This window comes from Ictalurus punctatus, chromosome 12 (genome assembly GCF_001660625.3).
Source record: "Ictalurus punctatus breed USDA103 chromosome 12, Coco_2.0, whole genome shotgun sequence".
Classification (NCBI taxonomy): Eukaryota; Metazoa; Chordata; class Actinopteri; order Siluriformes; family Ictaluridae; genus Ictalurus; species Ictalurus punctatus.
Genome location: NC_030427.2, coordinates 13,834,173 through 13,849,596, shown reverse-complemented (window position 1 = coordinate 13,849,596; position 15,424 = coordinate 13,834,173). Strand labels below are relative to the sequence as shown.

At 43.2% G+C, this 15,424-nt stretch overlaps 1 protein-coding gene across 1 annotated transcript in view; it reads left to right on the top strand.

Moving 5' to 3' along the window:
* dnah9l (dynein, axonemal, heavy polypeptide 9 like) overlaps nucleotides 1–15,424 on the top strand; it is a 61,133-nt gene that overhangs the window by 14,174 nt on the left and 31,535 nt on the right. Inside the window, exons 22-46 of the mRNA XM_053684065.1 lie at nucleotides 303–461; nucleotides 852–935; nucleotides 3,332–3,490; nucleotides 8,296–8,418; nucleotides 8,495–8,617; nucleotides 9,143–9,367; nucleotides 9,492–9,583; nucleotides 9,805–9,931; nucleotides 10,055–10,210; nucleotides 10,566–10,691; nucleotides 10,794–10,901; nucleotides 11,104–11,235; nucleotides 11,429–11,589; nucleotides 11,867–12,023; nucleotides 12,137–12,282; nucleotides 12,634–12,750; nucleotides 12,884–13,022; nucleotides 13,199–13,291; nucleotides 13,528–13,722; nucleotides 13,918–13,995; nucleotides 14,080–14,212; nucleotides 14,298–14,425; nucleotides 14,582–14,730; nucleotides 14,918–15,068; nucleotides 15,180–15,311. Of these exons, the coding sequence (XP_053540040.1) occupies nucleotides 303–461; nucleotides 852–935; nucleotides 3,332–3,490; nucleotides 8,296–8,418; nucleotides 8,495–8,617; nucleotides 9,143–9,367; nucleotides 9,492–9,583; nucleotides 9,805–9,931; nucleotides 10,055–10,210; nucleotides 10,566–10,691; nucleotides 10,794–10,901; nucleotides 11,104–11,235; nucleotides 11,429–11,589; nucleotides 11,867–12,023; nucleotides 12,137–12,282; nucleotides 12,634–12,750; nucleotides 12,884–13,022; nucleotides 13,199–13,291; nucleotides 13,528–13,722; nucleotides 13,918–13,995; nucleotides 14,080–14,212; nucleotides 14,298–14,425; nucleotides 14,582–14,730; nucleotides 14,918–15,068; nucleotides 15,180–15,311 (3,393 nt within the window). The remainder of the gene's footprint in view (nucleotides 1–302; nucleotides 462–851; nucleotides 936–3,331; nucleotides 3,491–8,295; nucleotides 8,419–8,494; nucleotides 8,618–9,142; nucleotides 9,368–9,491; nucleotides 9,584–9,804; nucleotides 9,932–10,054; nucleotides 10,211–10,565; nucleotides 10,692–10,793; nucleotides 10,902–11,103; nucleotides 11,236–11,428; nucleotides 11,590–11,866; nucleotides 12,024–12,136; nucleotides 12,283–12,633; nucleotides 12,751–12,883; nucleotides 13,023–13,198; nucleotides 13,292–13,527; nucleotides 13,723–13,917; nucleotides 13,996–14,079; nucleotides 14,213–14,297; nucleotides 14,426–14,581; nucleotides 14,731–14,917; nucleotides 15,069–15,179; nucleotides 15,312–15,424) is intronic.

Genomic DNA, 15,424 nt, shown 5'->3' with positions numbered 1-15,424 from the left:
TATTTTATGAACTTAATCCAACTGTTAACATATTAGGCTCACTATTTAAGTGTGTACAAAGGTATTATGACTAATCATTGGAGATGTAGAACATTTTATTCCTGAACTTTCTACTGAGAGGTTACTGTTTGTACGCTTGCTTGTTTTTGAGGCTTCCATTAAACCCACTCAATTCAAGTAACCAGTCAAACAGGCTTAAAAGATCTTAATAACTATGATAATGCAGGTTTGTGATATTTTTCCCCCCCACTTAAACAAACGAATAAAAATCACAGCGCTCATTTTGCGTGTGGTGTGTGTAGACCAATCGTGCAGTGGCTCATTTGGAAAACGAGATGTGCAAGCTGCAGGAAACCGCCAAGCTGTTCGAGGTCGGCTTCCCGGACTACAGACAGCTCCGCCAGTGCCGATCTGACATCATCCTCCTCAAAGCGGTGTGGGATATGGTCATCTTTGTCAAAGTAATGCAAAGTCACTAACACTCCTCGGCACTTTTACATCCCCGTATGGGTGTAATGTCTAGCCATCTTGTTTATTCTGCTGCAGTATAGATAGAAAGTATATTTTAGATTAGCTTAGAGCCATCTGATTCGTTGGGTTCATCACGTCCTGACCAGAACAGAAATATCCATAGTATAGGATGTCTGGAAAGTCAAGAACCAATGGGAATATGTTGAGCAAAACGTAAGGGTGAACATGTAGAGCACATGTTGTAAATAATAAATACAAAATGAACCATATGTAGTTTTACTCTCATTGCTTCCTGACTTTTCATTTTATGTTATTTGGAGTGACCTGGATTTAACTAACTTTTTAATCATGATCTGTGTGCATCATCCTGGGACGTGTAGTCCAGTATCTTGGACTGGAGGAAGACACCATGGAAAGAAATCAACGTGGAGCAGATGGACATGGAGCTCAGGAGGTTTGCTAAGGTGCAACTAAGTCTTGAAAAGCTCTCTCTCTCTTTCTCCAAACAAGTATAGGATTTAAATACCATTATAATCATCATATAAACACATTGGATAAATGATAACGCTTAAGTTTCTGTGAGAAATTTATATCTCTCACTGATTATTTGGAACTGAAATGATTTTTAAATGCATACACATGAGCAACTGCATGAACACGTAGTTCATGATTGTTCATTTTAAAATTCTGAACAACTAATGATTTGCTCATAGCCAATAATGATACAGTGGCTTCCAATAATATTGGCACCCTTGGTAAATATGAGCAAAGAAGGCTGTGAAAATTTGTCTTTATTGTTGAACCTTTTGTTAGAAAAAAAAAAATCACAAAAATACTCTGCTCTCGTGGATATCAAACAATTGCAAACAACGCAGGTTTATAAAAAATACATCTTTGTTAAAAATAGGTGTGCAACAATTATTGGCACCCCTATGAATTCATATGAGAAAAATATTATTTGAAGTATATTCCCACTGATATTTAATTTTTTTTTTAGCACACCTGGAGGACGAGGAACAGGAAATTGTTCAACCATGACTTCCTGTTTCACAGGGGTATAAACATGAGGTAGCACATAGGTCAAATTCCTTTAGTCATTCATAACAATGGGTAAGATCAAGGAATATAGCTGTGATGTGCGGCAAAAGGTTGTTGAGTTTCACAAAATGGTAAGTGGCTATAAGAAAATATCACAAGCATTGAAAATGCCCATTTCCACCATCAGGGCAATAATTAAGAAGTTCCAGTCAACTGGAAAAATTATGAATCAGCCTGGAATTGTACGCGTGTCTACATTGTCTCAACACACTGTGAAGAGGATGTTTCGAGAGGCCAGAAAATCTCCAAGGATCACAGCTGGAGAATTGCAGAAGTTAGTTGTGTCTTGGGGTCAGAAAGTCTCCAAAACTACAATCCGAAGTCATCTACATCACCACAAGCTGTGTGGAAGGGTTTCAAGAAAAAAAGCCTCTTCTCTCGTCCAAAAACAAACTCGAGCATCTTCAGTTTGCCGACACTACTGGACCTTCAAATAGGATCGGGTTCTATGGTCAGATGAAACCAAAGTAGTGCTTTTTGGCAATAAACACCAGAGGTAGTTTTGGTGCACACAGAGAGGTAGTCATATGGAAAAGTACCTCATGCCCACGGTTAAATATGGTGGTCACTCTTTAATGTTTTGGGGCTGTTTTTCTGTCAGAGGACCTGGACATTTTGTTATGATACATGGCATCATAGACCTTATCAAATATTAACAGATATTAAATGAAAACCTGACTTCCTCTGCCAGAAAGCTTAAAATGGACCGTGGTTGGATCTTCCAGCGGGACAATGATCCAAAACATACATCAGAATCAACACAAAAATGGTTTACTGACCACAAAATCAAGGTCCTGCCATGGCCATCCCAGTCCCCTGACTGAAACCCATAGAAAACTTGTGGGGTGAAGTGAAGAGGAGAGTCCACCAGCGTGGACCTCGAAATTTGAAGGATCTGGAGAGATTCTGGAGAGTTTGGAGGAATGGTCTCGGATCACTTGCCATGTATTCTTCAATCTCAAAGGGAGGTAGCACAAAGTATTGACTAAAAGGGTGCCAATTATTGTCACACACCTATATTTAATAAAGATATAGTCATTGGATAAACCTGTGTTTCATTTGCAATTATTTGATATCCATTAGATTTCAGTTTTTGTGATTTTTTTTTTTAAACAAAATATCAAAAGGTTCAACAATAAAGGCACTTTTTCACAGCCTTCTTTGCTCATATTTACCAAGTGTGCCAATATTATTGGAGGATACGGTACATGATGCAAAAAATAAAACCACAACAGACAACAATGTTGTTGTTGAAAAATAATCAACCACAAGGTCCACCCCCCCCCCCCCCCCCCCCAAATTACAAGTTCTGAAGTATTTTATTCTCCTTATACCACAGCATTTCACCAACGCTACCATTTATTTATTTATTACAGAACAACACATTATACTTTTTATCCATTAAGATTTACATAATGTTGTGGAATGTCTGCGAAACAAATTAGTTCTTGTTAGAACTAGAGCCACTGTCTAGATGTTAAGGTAAAAAAAGAGAAATGCAGCTTGTCACGTTACGAAACCTCAAAGTGTACCTCAAACTTCTGTCCTAAAGCTACAGCTTTACATGAGACTCCTTCAAAAAAAAAAATGAATTAACATCCTCACAGAAAACCCCACCATATCAACAATTTCACATTTCTTTGTAAAATTTCTCTTCTACACTTCAGATTCTAAATCCCTCTATTTGTGACGGAGTCAGTTAATTAAGAATACTTTAGATAAGGAGGTCAGAAGATAAATCTGTTTGGGGTTATGTGTGCAGGAGATGAAGACACTAGATAAGGAGGTGCGTGTGTGGGACGTCTACGCCGGTCTAGAGTCTACCGTTAAAAACCTGCTGACGTCACTTCGGGCTGTTAATGAACTGCAGAACTCGGCAGTTCGAGAGCGACACTGGCAGCAGCTCATGCACACAACCAGGGTAGAGTATCTTAATCGTGCACTGTTGCAGCAGCATTACACAGAACACTGTGGTAAGATTACAGCAACACTGTGGAAGCGTCACATATATACATATTACACAAAATGTCGTTACCACAACTGCCTCATTCATAGTGCAGTAACACAAGGTTACAAGAGGAGATGACTGATAACAAATAAGAACTACAGTCTGAACTACCATGTCTAATTATTTAGTAGACTTAATAATGTTAGAGTTTTTATTGATCACATATACATATGCACAGTGAAATTCTTTTCTTTGCATTCCTCAGTATGTTAGGAAGCTGGGTTCAGAGTACAGGGTCAGCCGTGATACAGCACCCCTGGGGCAGTGAGGGTTAAGGGCCTTGCTCAAGGGCCCAACAATGGCAGCTGTGCTGGGGCTTGAACTTTTTCAGCATGAGACCCCAATTGTGTAGTGTGCATCCCTTTGTGGCCCCCTAGATTCGTCAAATTTTCACAATTTCATTTTTTTCATGCTAGGCTCTTTGTATTAACTTTCTCAGCTAAGAGACTATGTCCTCTATTCAAAAGCTTATCCATTTTAAATAGCCTTATGTTTTATCAGTGTGTGGCTAACAATACACTAGTATATCAATGGATATCTCTGTTTGGTGTCTGTCTCAGTGTGCTGTGTATAATTGTTTTAAGTTATTAATGTTTCACATTTTTATGTACATCATAGTGCAAAGGTTGACAATCCTGACTTGCATACAAGTAAAATTAATTTTAAAAAAAATTTATGTTCTAGAATTTTTATGCGGCCCCCCCCTTGAGAACCACTGCTCTAACGTGCCTACCAAAAACAAAATGTAGAAAACAAAAAAAGAATACCCGAATTCTTGGCGTACACGACACCCTACTAACCTACTCTATCTAGCTATGGAAAGCACAAAAGTACAGGGAGTGGCGCACACTCTTTACCTAACAGGCATACAAAATGCTGGTTACGTGGTTCTGTGAATACCGGATGACCACCAGAGACGGTGCTGCTGTAGTGGATGATCGCAGCGCCAGCCAGATAGGTCAAGTAAATAAATACCAACGAAGTCATGTGGTGATATGAACTGAGCGGCAGTGATATAAGCCACTGCAGCTCAGTACTCCACCTCGGAGCGTCTTCTCGCACATCCAGAATTCACAGAACCACGGTTACATCAGTAACTAGGGTTCTGTTCTATTGTGTTTCACCACCAGAGACGGTGCTGCCGTAGTGGATGACTCATACCAGAAAAGTCATAAGGAGTAACTCACCAGAAAAGACCAGGGGTCACCGGCAAAGCACAGCTGAACTCGCATCCTACGATGAAGCAATGTTGACATTATAGAATTTCACGAAGGTACAGAGAGAGGACTATGTCGCTGCAGCTCAGATGTCACAAAGAGAGACACCCTTGCAGGCAGCCCATGAAGATGAAACAGCCCTGGTGGAATGGCAAATGACGGGCATGGGTTGTTTGGCCTATTTATATGCTAAGGCAATAACCTCAACTACCCACCATGACAGCTTCTATTTAGACAGAGGGGCAATCTTCTTAACACCTCCATAATAGACATGCAACTGTTCCGACTGTCTTAACTGTGCTGTAGCCTCTATGTAGCACCTCAAGGCCTGTACTGGGCACAGGAGCAGAGAACGCTGCTCAAGGTCCCGCAGCTGGAAGGAACACAGCTCAGTGGACTGATTAATGAACTGATGCAGGAGCACCTTAGGAAGGAATGTTAGATTCGGCCAGAATGCATGACTGACTCATGGACAGAGCGTGAAGCTCACCAGCCCTTTTTGTAGATGTCACAACCAGAAGAAAAGCTGACCTCAATGACTTCTACCTAAGACCTGTCCCCTCCAATGTTTCAAAGGGGGATGGGAAAAGGAACTCCAAAACCAGAGGCAAACGCCACACCAGAGAACAGGGAGAACAAGCCGGATTGAGGCGACTGGCACCATTTAAGAAACTGCAAACCAATTTATGGGAGTCCAATGACAAGCCATCCACAGGAGAATGGTGCACAGAGATGCCACAAAAATGTTTAAGGTGGAGGCTGCCCTGCCACTGTCCAAAAGACCTTGTAGGAAACTCAAAATTACTGAGACTACACATTGTATAGGGTCAAACCCACAAGTCTCGCACCATGTAAAAAAAGACTTCCATCGACAGGCATAAAGCACTTGTGTAGAAGTGCAAACCTTGTGTTGAGAACAGTGTGAACTGACTGCTAAGAGGGAGTTGACTCCAGAGGCCAGATCCCTAACTGTAGGCGGGCCGGTTCAGATGACAAATGCGAGACTATAGGTCTCGCCTAGGGGAAGCTGCCTTGGTCTGTCCTTCAGCAAGGTTAGAAGCAAGGGAAACCGTGGTCTGGACAGCCACTGTGGTGCAATCAGAAGCACCCTGTGAAGTGTCTCCCACAGCAGAGGAATTGGAGGAAAGGCATTCAGGACACAATCTGGCCACTCGTGTGACAGCGTGTCCTGCCCCAGCAGGCTGGACGTTTTCATCTGGGCAAACCACAATGGGCAGTGATTTCTCTGAAGCAAATAGATCCACTTCTGCCACACCAAATTCCTGCCAAATGTCCTGAACTACATCCAGGTGGAGACTCCTCTTGCCCAGATGAAGTCAATTTCTGGACAGAGCATCTGCAGCCTGACTGGCTATCCCTGGCAGATAAACAGCCTGCAGTGATGCAAACCGTGGGAGTGACCAAGTGAGGATATTGTGAGTGAGCCTTAGCAAGCTCTCTAAACTTGTGCCCCCTTGATGATTCAGATTGAAAACCATCGAAGTGTTGTCTGAGCACACAAGCACATGGCGGCCTGTCAGCACCAAGAGGAAATGTCATAGGGCCAGAAAAACTGCACGCATCTCCTGCAGATTAATATGATCCATAGTCCAATCCATTGACCATTCGCCACTGACACCCCTGAGGTTCCAAACTGCTCACCAACCCTTGAGGGATGCATCAGTTGTTACCACTTCCCAACGAGAGGTAACAATCCCCAACAGAACGCCCGCTGTCAAAAAGGCTGGTGAAGTCCACCATCGGAGGGCACACCCACACAACCGTGACTCACTACGATCTGACGATGACGGAATGGGTCCAACTGAAGGCTGTTGTTCCACACCTGCAGGGGCCGCAGCTGAAGCAGTCCCAGAGGAATTACAGAGGGTGGCTGACATCAGCATTCCTATCAGCCTCAATAACATCCCATACTGGAGAGACGCCCAGAGATGAAACTGGGCAAGAATATTCAGTATATCTGTCGTCAGAGACAGAGAGGCTCACATTGTGGATGAATCGATCGTCACCCTGATGAACACGATCGATTGCGTGGGAGACATCGAGCTCTTTGCCCTGTTCACCAAGGGACCCAACTTGGCAACATGGTCTAGTAACAGCTGGATATTGTGCACAGCCTGGTCACTCATCTGAGCGCAAAGCAACCAACCGTCTAGATATGGCAGAATCTGCAACCTCTGGGACCACAGGGGTGACAGGGCAGCCTTCATACACCTCGTAAACACTCATGGTTAGGACCGACAGGCACAAGTACAAGACAAAATATATATAACACGAAACAATGGGAACACAGTTTGCTAACTAGGCAAAAATGGGTAATACTCTTGCGGATTGAACCGTGAGGTAAGCGGCACGCTGTGGAGAGAAAAAACCCGAAGGAAATAACTCATGCTCCACGGCAAGCGGCTCGTAGCTCGACAGCGTGTAGCCACGATACTAAGGAAAAAGCCTGTACTTATTAGTGGCGAGCAATCCGGAAAACAAGCAAGTTGTTATCAGTTGACTGATCTGGCTGCCGCTGTGATCATCCACTACAGTAGCACCGTCTCTGGTGGTCAGGAGGAATGAAACAGAACTACGTGCACCATGTATATAGCGTGACCTGCTTACCTGCCCTCTTTTCCCAAACAAACAAACAAACATCAAGTTTTATCAAACAGCAGCATAAGGCACCAGTACCACCGATAACGGGTAGTAAGTTCATACATTCACAGAATAGATTTCAATAAACCAATGATTACAACCAAGGGTATGGATAACAACAACAACAACAACAAAAACCACACGCACACTTCACATCTCTTGACCTAAGCATGCCTGGTTGTTTTTAAACGTCCTGACGGCAGCGGATTGGGCGTGGAAGACGATACCCTAATGATGATTGGCAGGTGACATATCCAATCATCAGAGACCTGAGAGCGTAATAGCGGCGTGAGTGAAATGGATTGAAGCAGAGAAACAAACACCAAAAAATACAACGAAACGAAACACCAAAACACACCTGGAACGTAACATCCCAAAGGTGTTCAGTGGGGTTGAGATCAGGACTCTGTACAGGAAACATGAGTTCTTCCACTCCAACCTTAACACACCATGTCTTCATGGAGCTCACGGGGCATTGTCGTGCTGGAACAGGTCTGGGCCTCTTGTTTCCAGTGAACAGAAACTGCAGTGCTACAGCTTTACATCTTCTTTCCCTCTCTCTCTCTCTCTCTCGCTCTCTCTCTCTCTCTCTCTCTCTCTCTCTCTCTCTCTCTCTCTCTCTCTCTCTCTCTCTCTCTCTCGCGCTCTCTCGCTCTCTCTCTCTCTCTCTCTCTCTCTCTCGCGCTCTCTCTCTCTCTCTCGCTCTCTCTCTCTCTCTCTCGCTCTCTCTCTCTCTCTCTCTCTCTCTCTCTCTCTCTCTCTCGCTCTCTCTCTCTCTCTCTCTCTCTCTCTCTCTCTCTCTCTCTCTCTCTCTCTCTGTCTCTTATTCCCTGTGTGTAGGTGAGCTTCATGATGGATGAGAACACCACTCTGGGTGATCTGCTGGAGCTTCAGCTGCACCGTGTGGAAGAAGAAGTGAAGAACATTGTGGACAAAGCGGTAAAAGAGATGGCCATCGAGAAGGTAGTGACAGCACCAGACACACAGAATGGCACTGTGTTTCACACACAGCAAACGTCATGTTTGTACTTGTGTGTAGGTTTTGGCTGAGATCAAACAGACGTGGTCTACGATGTCTCTGTCGTACGAGACTCACACCAGCACTGGAACTCCTCTACTGAAAGCCGACGAGAACCTGATTGAGACCCTGGAGGATAATCAGGTGATTAACACAACATAGCAGACGGGTATGAGGGGGAAGCCAGAAACACAGACACAACAGTATAGGAAATATGGAATATAGGAAAAATGAAGGTATAATAGGATAAAACTCTCATAGTGATGATGTAATTGCTGCTTCTCCTTTTTCTGTTCAAACAGCAAGGTGCAGAGTTATTCTGTACCTGCTAACCCTAATCTACTCTGATTCTAATCAGAAAATCTAATCAACAGTCTACAAAATGGGTGTATTAGTGTAGATCTGCTTCGATCTAGTATGAATTGACAAGGTTAAAAACTGATCTGTGTAAAAAAAAATTTTTTTTAATAAAAAACAACAACAAAAATCTATGTATATGACAGTCAATGTCCACCAAGCCAAAAGTTTGGTTTAGGCAAAATTTTTAGCAGGAAATCATATTGAATCTGGTATCTGGCATTGGTTATGCGATGCATGGATATGATGTATGAGTGTATACCTGTGTGTGTGTGTGTGTGTGTGTGTGTGTGTGTGTGTGTGTGTGCGCAGGTGCAGCTTCAGAATATCCTGATGAGCAAGCACGTGGAGTACTTCCTGGTGGAGGTGAGCGGCTGGCAGCGGCGGCTGATGCTGGCAGACCTAGTGATTGGTACCTGGCTGGGAGTGCAGCGCACCTGGGCTCACCTGCAGAGCATCTTCACCAACTCGGAGGACATCCGTAACCAGCTGGCACACGATGCCGAGCTTTTTCAAGGCATCCACCTCGACTTCCAGGTAGCTGCCCAAGATACAGTATTGTATCTGTGATACAGTATTGTAAGGGACAAGCTCCATTGTTTCACTTATGTATTTTATTGCCCAGCAACGTGTAGTGTCTGTTCTTTATGTGCGTGTACAGGAGTTGATGATGAAAGTTGTGGAAACTGCAAATGTGATTGAAGTCACGAACCAGCCAGGCTACCTTGAGAAACTTGAGGCTCTGCAGCAAAGGTACACTAGAGTATGTGTTACACAAAGCTTTAAAACAACAGCAACAACAAAGAAATTAGAGACTTCGCTAGAAATTAAATACAATTGCACAGACACATCCTGCAGAAACTGGGAAAAAAAGCCCAGAGATTCTAAATGTACTCAGAGATATTATTTTGTTTTGTTTCAGTTTTCAATGCAAATGTAATTTCTTTTTTAAATTCTTATGTAATTTTTTACAGGTTGTCTGTATGTGAAAAAGCTCTGGCTGAGTATTTGGAAACAAAGCGTCTGACGTTTCCGAGATTCTACTTCGTCTCCGCTGCTGATCTGTTGGAGATTGTTTCCAAGGGAACACAGCCCAGACAGGTAACTCATGATACCATGGATTAGCATTTACTCCATTGCTCACTCTATTGGACAAAGACATAGTTTGACAAGTACTTTGTGTGTATGGATGTATAAAATGTCTGTGTGTGTGTGTGTGTTTAGGTCACACGGCACCTGTTGAAGCTCTTTGATAACCTGGCTGATCTGAAGTTCAGAGATGAGGGAGAAGAGGAGGGAAGGGTAGAGGTTGCAGTGGGGATGTACAGCAGAGAGGGGGAGTATGTGCCGTTTTCTGAGTCGTGCGTGTGTGAGGGACAGGTAACACACACCTTCTATACACTCTACACATTTTATCAATAGAATAAAGCTAGTATGAAAACTGATGTATTCTTAAGTAAGAGTTGGGAAATTAACATGGATAAATATAATCTGTTAGTGTAGAATTATCACACCATTATCCACTGTGTTCCTGCACCCTGATGGTAGGATTTAAGGGTGATTCACAAGGATTACCCTGGATGGTGAATTATACATATCATATTATACATAGATTTATCAATTACATCTGAGATATATACACACATTATACCTATGCTTTGAGGAAATCATCATTGACACTGGACAAGAGTTGTCCTTTTTTAAAATCGCATTTTTCTCTCGTCCTCCATCTCAGGCCGAGTGTTGGCTGAGTAGGTTGGAGCTGGCCATGCGCTCCACAGTGAGGCACGAGATCTCAGAAGCCGTGGCAGCATATGAGGATAAAGCACGTGATCAGTGGCTCTTTGACTATCCTGCACAGGTGTGTGTTTTAATATTTAATGCATCAATATTTTCTGGTGTGGATGCAACGCAAGAGGTGTGGACCATCCAGACACAACTTTACAGTGTGTGTGTGTTTCAGGTGGCATTGACGGGTAGTCAGATTTGGTGGGCGATGGATGTTGGAATTGCCTTTGAAAGGGTGGAGGAGGGTTTCGAGACGGCGCTGAAAGACTACAATAAAAAACAGGTCATTGTTTCACTTACTAAGTCATTCACTCACTCACTTGCGTGAACGCTCGCTTATGCCGTCATTCATTGACCCACTCACTCTTCCTGTTACTCAGTTACTCAGTCACTCATTTACTTACATGTGCTCTCACTCACTCAATCATGTAGTAACTCAGTCACTAAAGTATGTATATATGTATGTATGCATGCATCTATTGCAGATCCTCCAGCTGAACTCTCTGATAAACATGCTGCTAGGCGAGCTGAGCCCTGGTGATCGCCAGAAGATCATGACACTTTGTACCATTGATGTTCATGCTCGTGATGTGGTGGCCAAGCTTATCTCTCAGAAGGTAACCATGACGACAGCGCTCCCTTACATCCTGTGTTCTGCGACTTTCCTAGTAAAAGTAAAGTTTCTGTGGAATAACATTTGAAGACAACACACAGTCTGAACATTACCAGTAAAGAGATGCTTTTAAGTCCAAGGTTTTGAGTATCATTTAGGGGAATGTTTTGTATGAAGTCATGCTGCTTGTCTCCTAGGTGACGAACGGCCAGGGGTTTGCCTGGTTGTCTCAGTTACGCCATCGCTGGGATGAACAGCAAAAGCACTGCTATGTCAACATATGTGATGCCCAGTTTCAGTTCTCCTATGAATACCTGGGTAACACCAACCGACTGGTTATAACACCACTCACTGACCGGTTAGTTACATTCTGTCTCTCTGTCACACACGCACTCGCACATCGTGTTCAAATCTGCCGCGTTTCATTCCAAATAATGAAGCTTTCAAATGAAGTTTCATCTTTCACCTTATGTTCAGGCACTCTGTTAATCCAGAGTATCAGAAAAAAGAACTTTCAGATAAAGAAGCGTGTTGTCTTGGAGCAATCGGCATGCAATGATCCAAAATGAATAAATCCTCCAAAATTTATAGCATTCCATGTTTATTTTTTGCCATCATCTGATTGTCATGCACAGATGCTACATCACACTGACTCAGTCTCTCCATCTCACAATGAGTGGCGCCCCCTCTGGCCCTGCTGGCACAGGAAAGACGGAGACCACCAAGGACCTGGGTCGCTCGCTCGGCATTATGGTCTATGTGTTCAACTGCTCAGAACAAATGGACTACAAGGTAAGGAATAAAATTCAGAATGTGAACTGAATCGATCTGCTTAGAGGAAATGTAGATATAGATGAGGTGTTTTTTATTTATTTATTTTTTTATCTCTTTATCTTTTGTCTTAGTCCATAGGTAATATCTATAAGGGTCTGGCTCAGACAGGTGTTTGGGGCTGCTTTGACGAGTTCAACAGGATCTCTGTGGACGTTTTGTCTGTGGTCGCCGTACAGGTCAAAACCATCCAAGATGCTATTCGCAACAAGAAGCAGAGGTTATATCAGCACATGTCATTTCACGTTGTATCATTTTTATATTTTACTCTGACTCCAAAAGTCTGTCACGTATGTCAAAATATAACACAACAAACTATAAATATAAATAAAAATTTTCAACATTTCATAGTGTTGCTGCGCACAGTAAAATAATTTCTTCTGTTTTACATTAATAACATTAATGCAAATTCAAAATCGTTTTTTTTTTCTGCAACGTGACACATTTCAGATTGATTGATTATTTTTTTCCCCCAAGTAATAATCTACTAATTCAGTACGTGAGAAAATTTCTTTGCATTGCTCATTACCCAGTCCACACTGATTTTATTCCAATTCATGATGCTGATCAGGTTTTACTTCCTTGGGGAGGAGATTGAGCTGAGGCCAACCGTGGGGATCTTCATTACTCTAAACCCGGGATATGCTGGTAGAGCAGAACTGCCCGAGAACCTGAAAGCGCTCTTCAGGTTCCACCCACTTTGAAAAACTCAAACTATTAACCAATCACGACCATTCCAGTATAATAACGAACAAGTAAGTGATATCTGTCTGTGTGTGTGTGTGTGTGTGTGTGTGTGTGTGTGTGTGTGTGTGTGTTAGGCCATGCGCCATGGTGATTCCTGATTTTGAGTTGATCTGTGAGATCATGCTGGTGGCAGAGGGATTTATAGACGCCCGTCTGCTTGCACGCAAGTTCATCAGCCTGTACACGCTCTGCAAAGAACTGCTCTCTAAACAGGTACTCACTAAAAACTGCCGAATCTGCTATTTTCCAGAGCTTAAAGAAATTAAAAATGTAAAAAAAATAATTTTTTTAGAAAGTGCTTTTTGAACGGCAGCCATCTTTAACAGCTGGAAACAAGAAACAACGCAGGAAGTGGATTTGCATTTAAATATGGTCTTTTGGTGTTGCAGGATCACTATGACTGGGGTCTACGGGCGATAAAGTCAGTGCTGGTTGTTGCTGGGTCGCTGAAACGGGAAGACAAGAGTTGTCCTGAAGAGCAGGTGCTCATGGGAACATTTGTCCATACTTTCTAACCCATTAATCTCTCTAAAAGGACAATATAAGATCATTTTGCTCTCCCTGTATACTAGCACTGACCCTTACAGTACACGTTAAGTACTTGTTAATAATTGTTTGTTTTCCTGTCTCCGGTCTCTTACAGTCCCCTATAACACGATATTTGTAATACATTTGTAACGCACCTGAATATATAACGCATTAATAATGTGCTGTTAAGGTGTTGATACGCGCTTTACGGGATTTCAACCTGCCGAAGATTGTCACGAGTGACGTGCCGATATTCCTGGGTCTGATCAGTGATTTGTTTCCTCTGTTGGATATTCCGCGTAAGAGAGACCTGCAGCTGGAGCAGCACGTCCGTCAGGCAATCAGCGAGCTGCGGCTGCAACCTGAGGAGAACTTTATCCTCAAGGTCAAAAATGAAAAAGGCTCCTAATTCAAAACTAAACATGAGTTCAGTGTTCTTGACAGAACACTGGTTTCTCTTGACCATGTTGTTTTACTCTCGTACCTATCCAGATTAGATTCTCTCTTTGTGTGTGTGTGTGTGTGTGTGTGTGTGTGTGTGTGGAGAAGTTGTTCAGTCTGATCACTCCGCTGTCTACAGGTGACTCAGTTAGAAGAGCTGCTTGCTGTGAGGCATTCTGTCTTTGTGGTTGGTGGAGCTGGAACAGGAAAGAGCCAGGTATACAAACACTTAGAATTCTTAGGCAAGCTCCAATCCAGACTGCCGTGGTGCGAGTCATGCTCTTTGCACCTCTGCATGTAGATTCTGAAGACGCTGCATAGAACCTACTCGAACATGAAGCTCAAGCCCGTGTGGAGCGACATGAACCCGAAAGCCGTGACAACGGACGAGCTTTTCGGATTCCTGCATCCTGCTACACGGGAGTGGAAAGATGGTAAGCGCGTGAACGTTGTGTTGTACATGCATGTATGGAACATTTGTATTGCATCGCTCATGTGTATGTCTTTCATGTGTTTTAGGTCTCTTCTCGTCGACCATGAGAGAGCTGTCTGCTTTATCCCACGATGGCCCAAAGTGGATCGTGCTGGACGGCGACATCGATCCTATGTGGATAGAATCACTCAACACTGTCATGGATGATAACAAGGTCACTATATATATATAAAAAAAAAAGGGAGGCATGGAGGTGTGGTCTCCTCAAAGATAGCTAGCACTTATTAAATAAAATATCAAGTTGATTGGCAAATTGTATATTTTTATTGTATTGTGTGTGTGTGTGTGTGTGTGTGTGTGTGTGTGTTAGGTGCTGACCCTGGCCAGTAATGAACGCATCTCTCTAACGCCCTCTATGCGTCTGCTGTTTGAGATCAGTCATCTGAAGGCTGCCACCCCTGCAACTGTATCCCGAGCAGGAATCCTTTATGTCAACCCACAGGACCTCGGGTGGAGCTCGTGAGTGACCCCTGTTAGCCCCGCCCACTTCCCAAGTCCTAAACCAGGCATAATCGAAGGCATTTTGAACCCCTCCCACAGCACAGATAGTGTATCGCTTGGAATGAACAACAATATCATTTGTAGTCACACGTATCACTACATATGCATCGCAGGCTCTCAGTTAAACGTTCCCTTTGTCTTTCAGCTATGTGACGAGTTGGATTGACACGCGCCAGGCCCAATCAGAGCGTGCGAATCTGACCATTTTGTTTGATAAGTATGTGCCCTACTGTTTAGAGCAGGTCAGGTGCAACTTAAAGACCATCACACCTTTACCTGAGACAAGCATGGTGGAGGTACAGCGAAACTATTCACCATTTATTTACATATTCCTTTACATTAGAATAGAAGCAAAATCAGATATTTGTGTGTGTGTGTGTGTGTGTGTGTTTCTATGTGCACCACAGACACTGTGTTGCCTGCTGGACTGCTTGTTAACGGATGAGAACACTCCCGCCGACTCTCCTCGGGAACTCTATGAGATCTACTTTGTGTTCGCCTGTGTGTGGGCATTTGGAGGAGCTCTCTTTCAGGACCACGTGAGCATGAAAAGTCAAAGCGTTAGGAGTAGCATAAATGTTCATTCCCATTTATGAAATCAAAGAGAATCCAACCGTTCATCCAACCAGCCATTAGTCTGAATTTGTAGGAA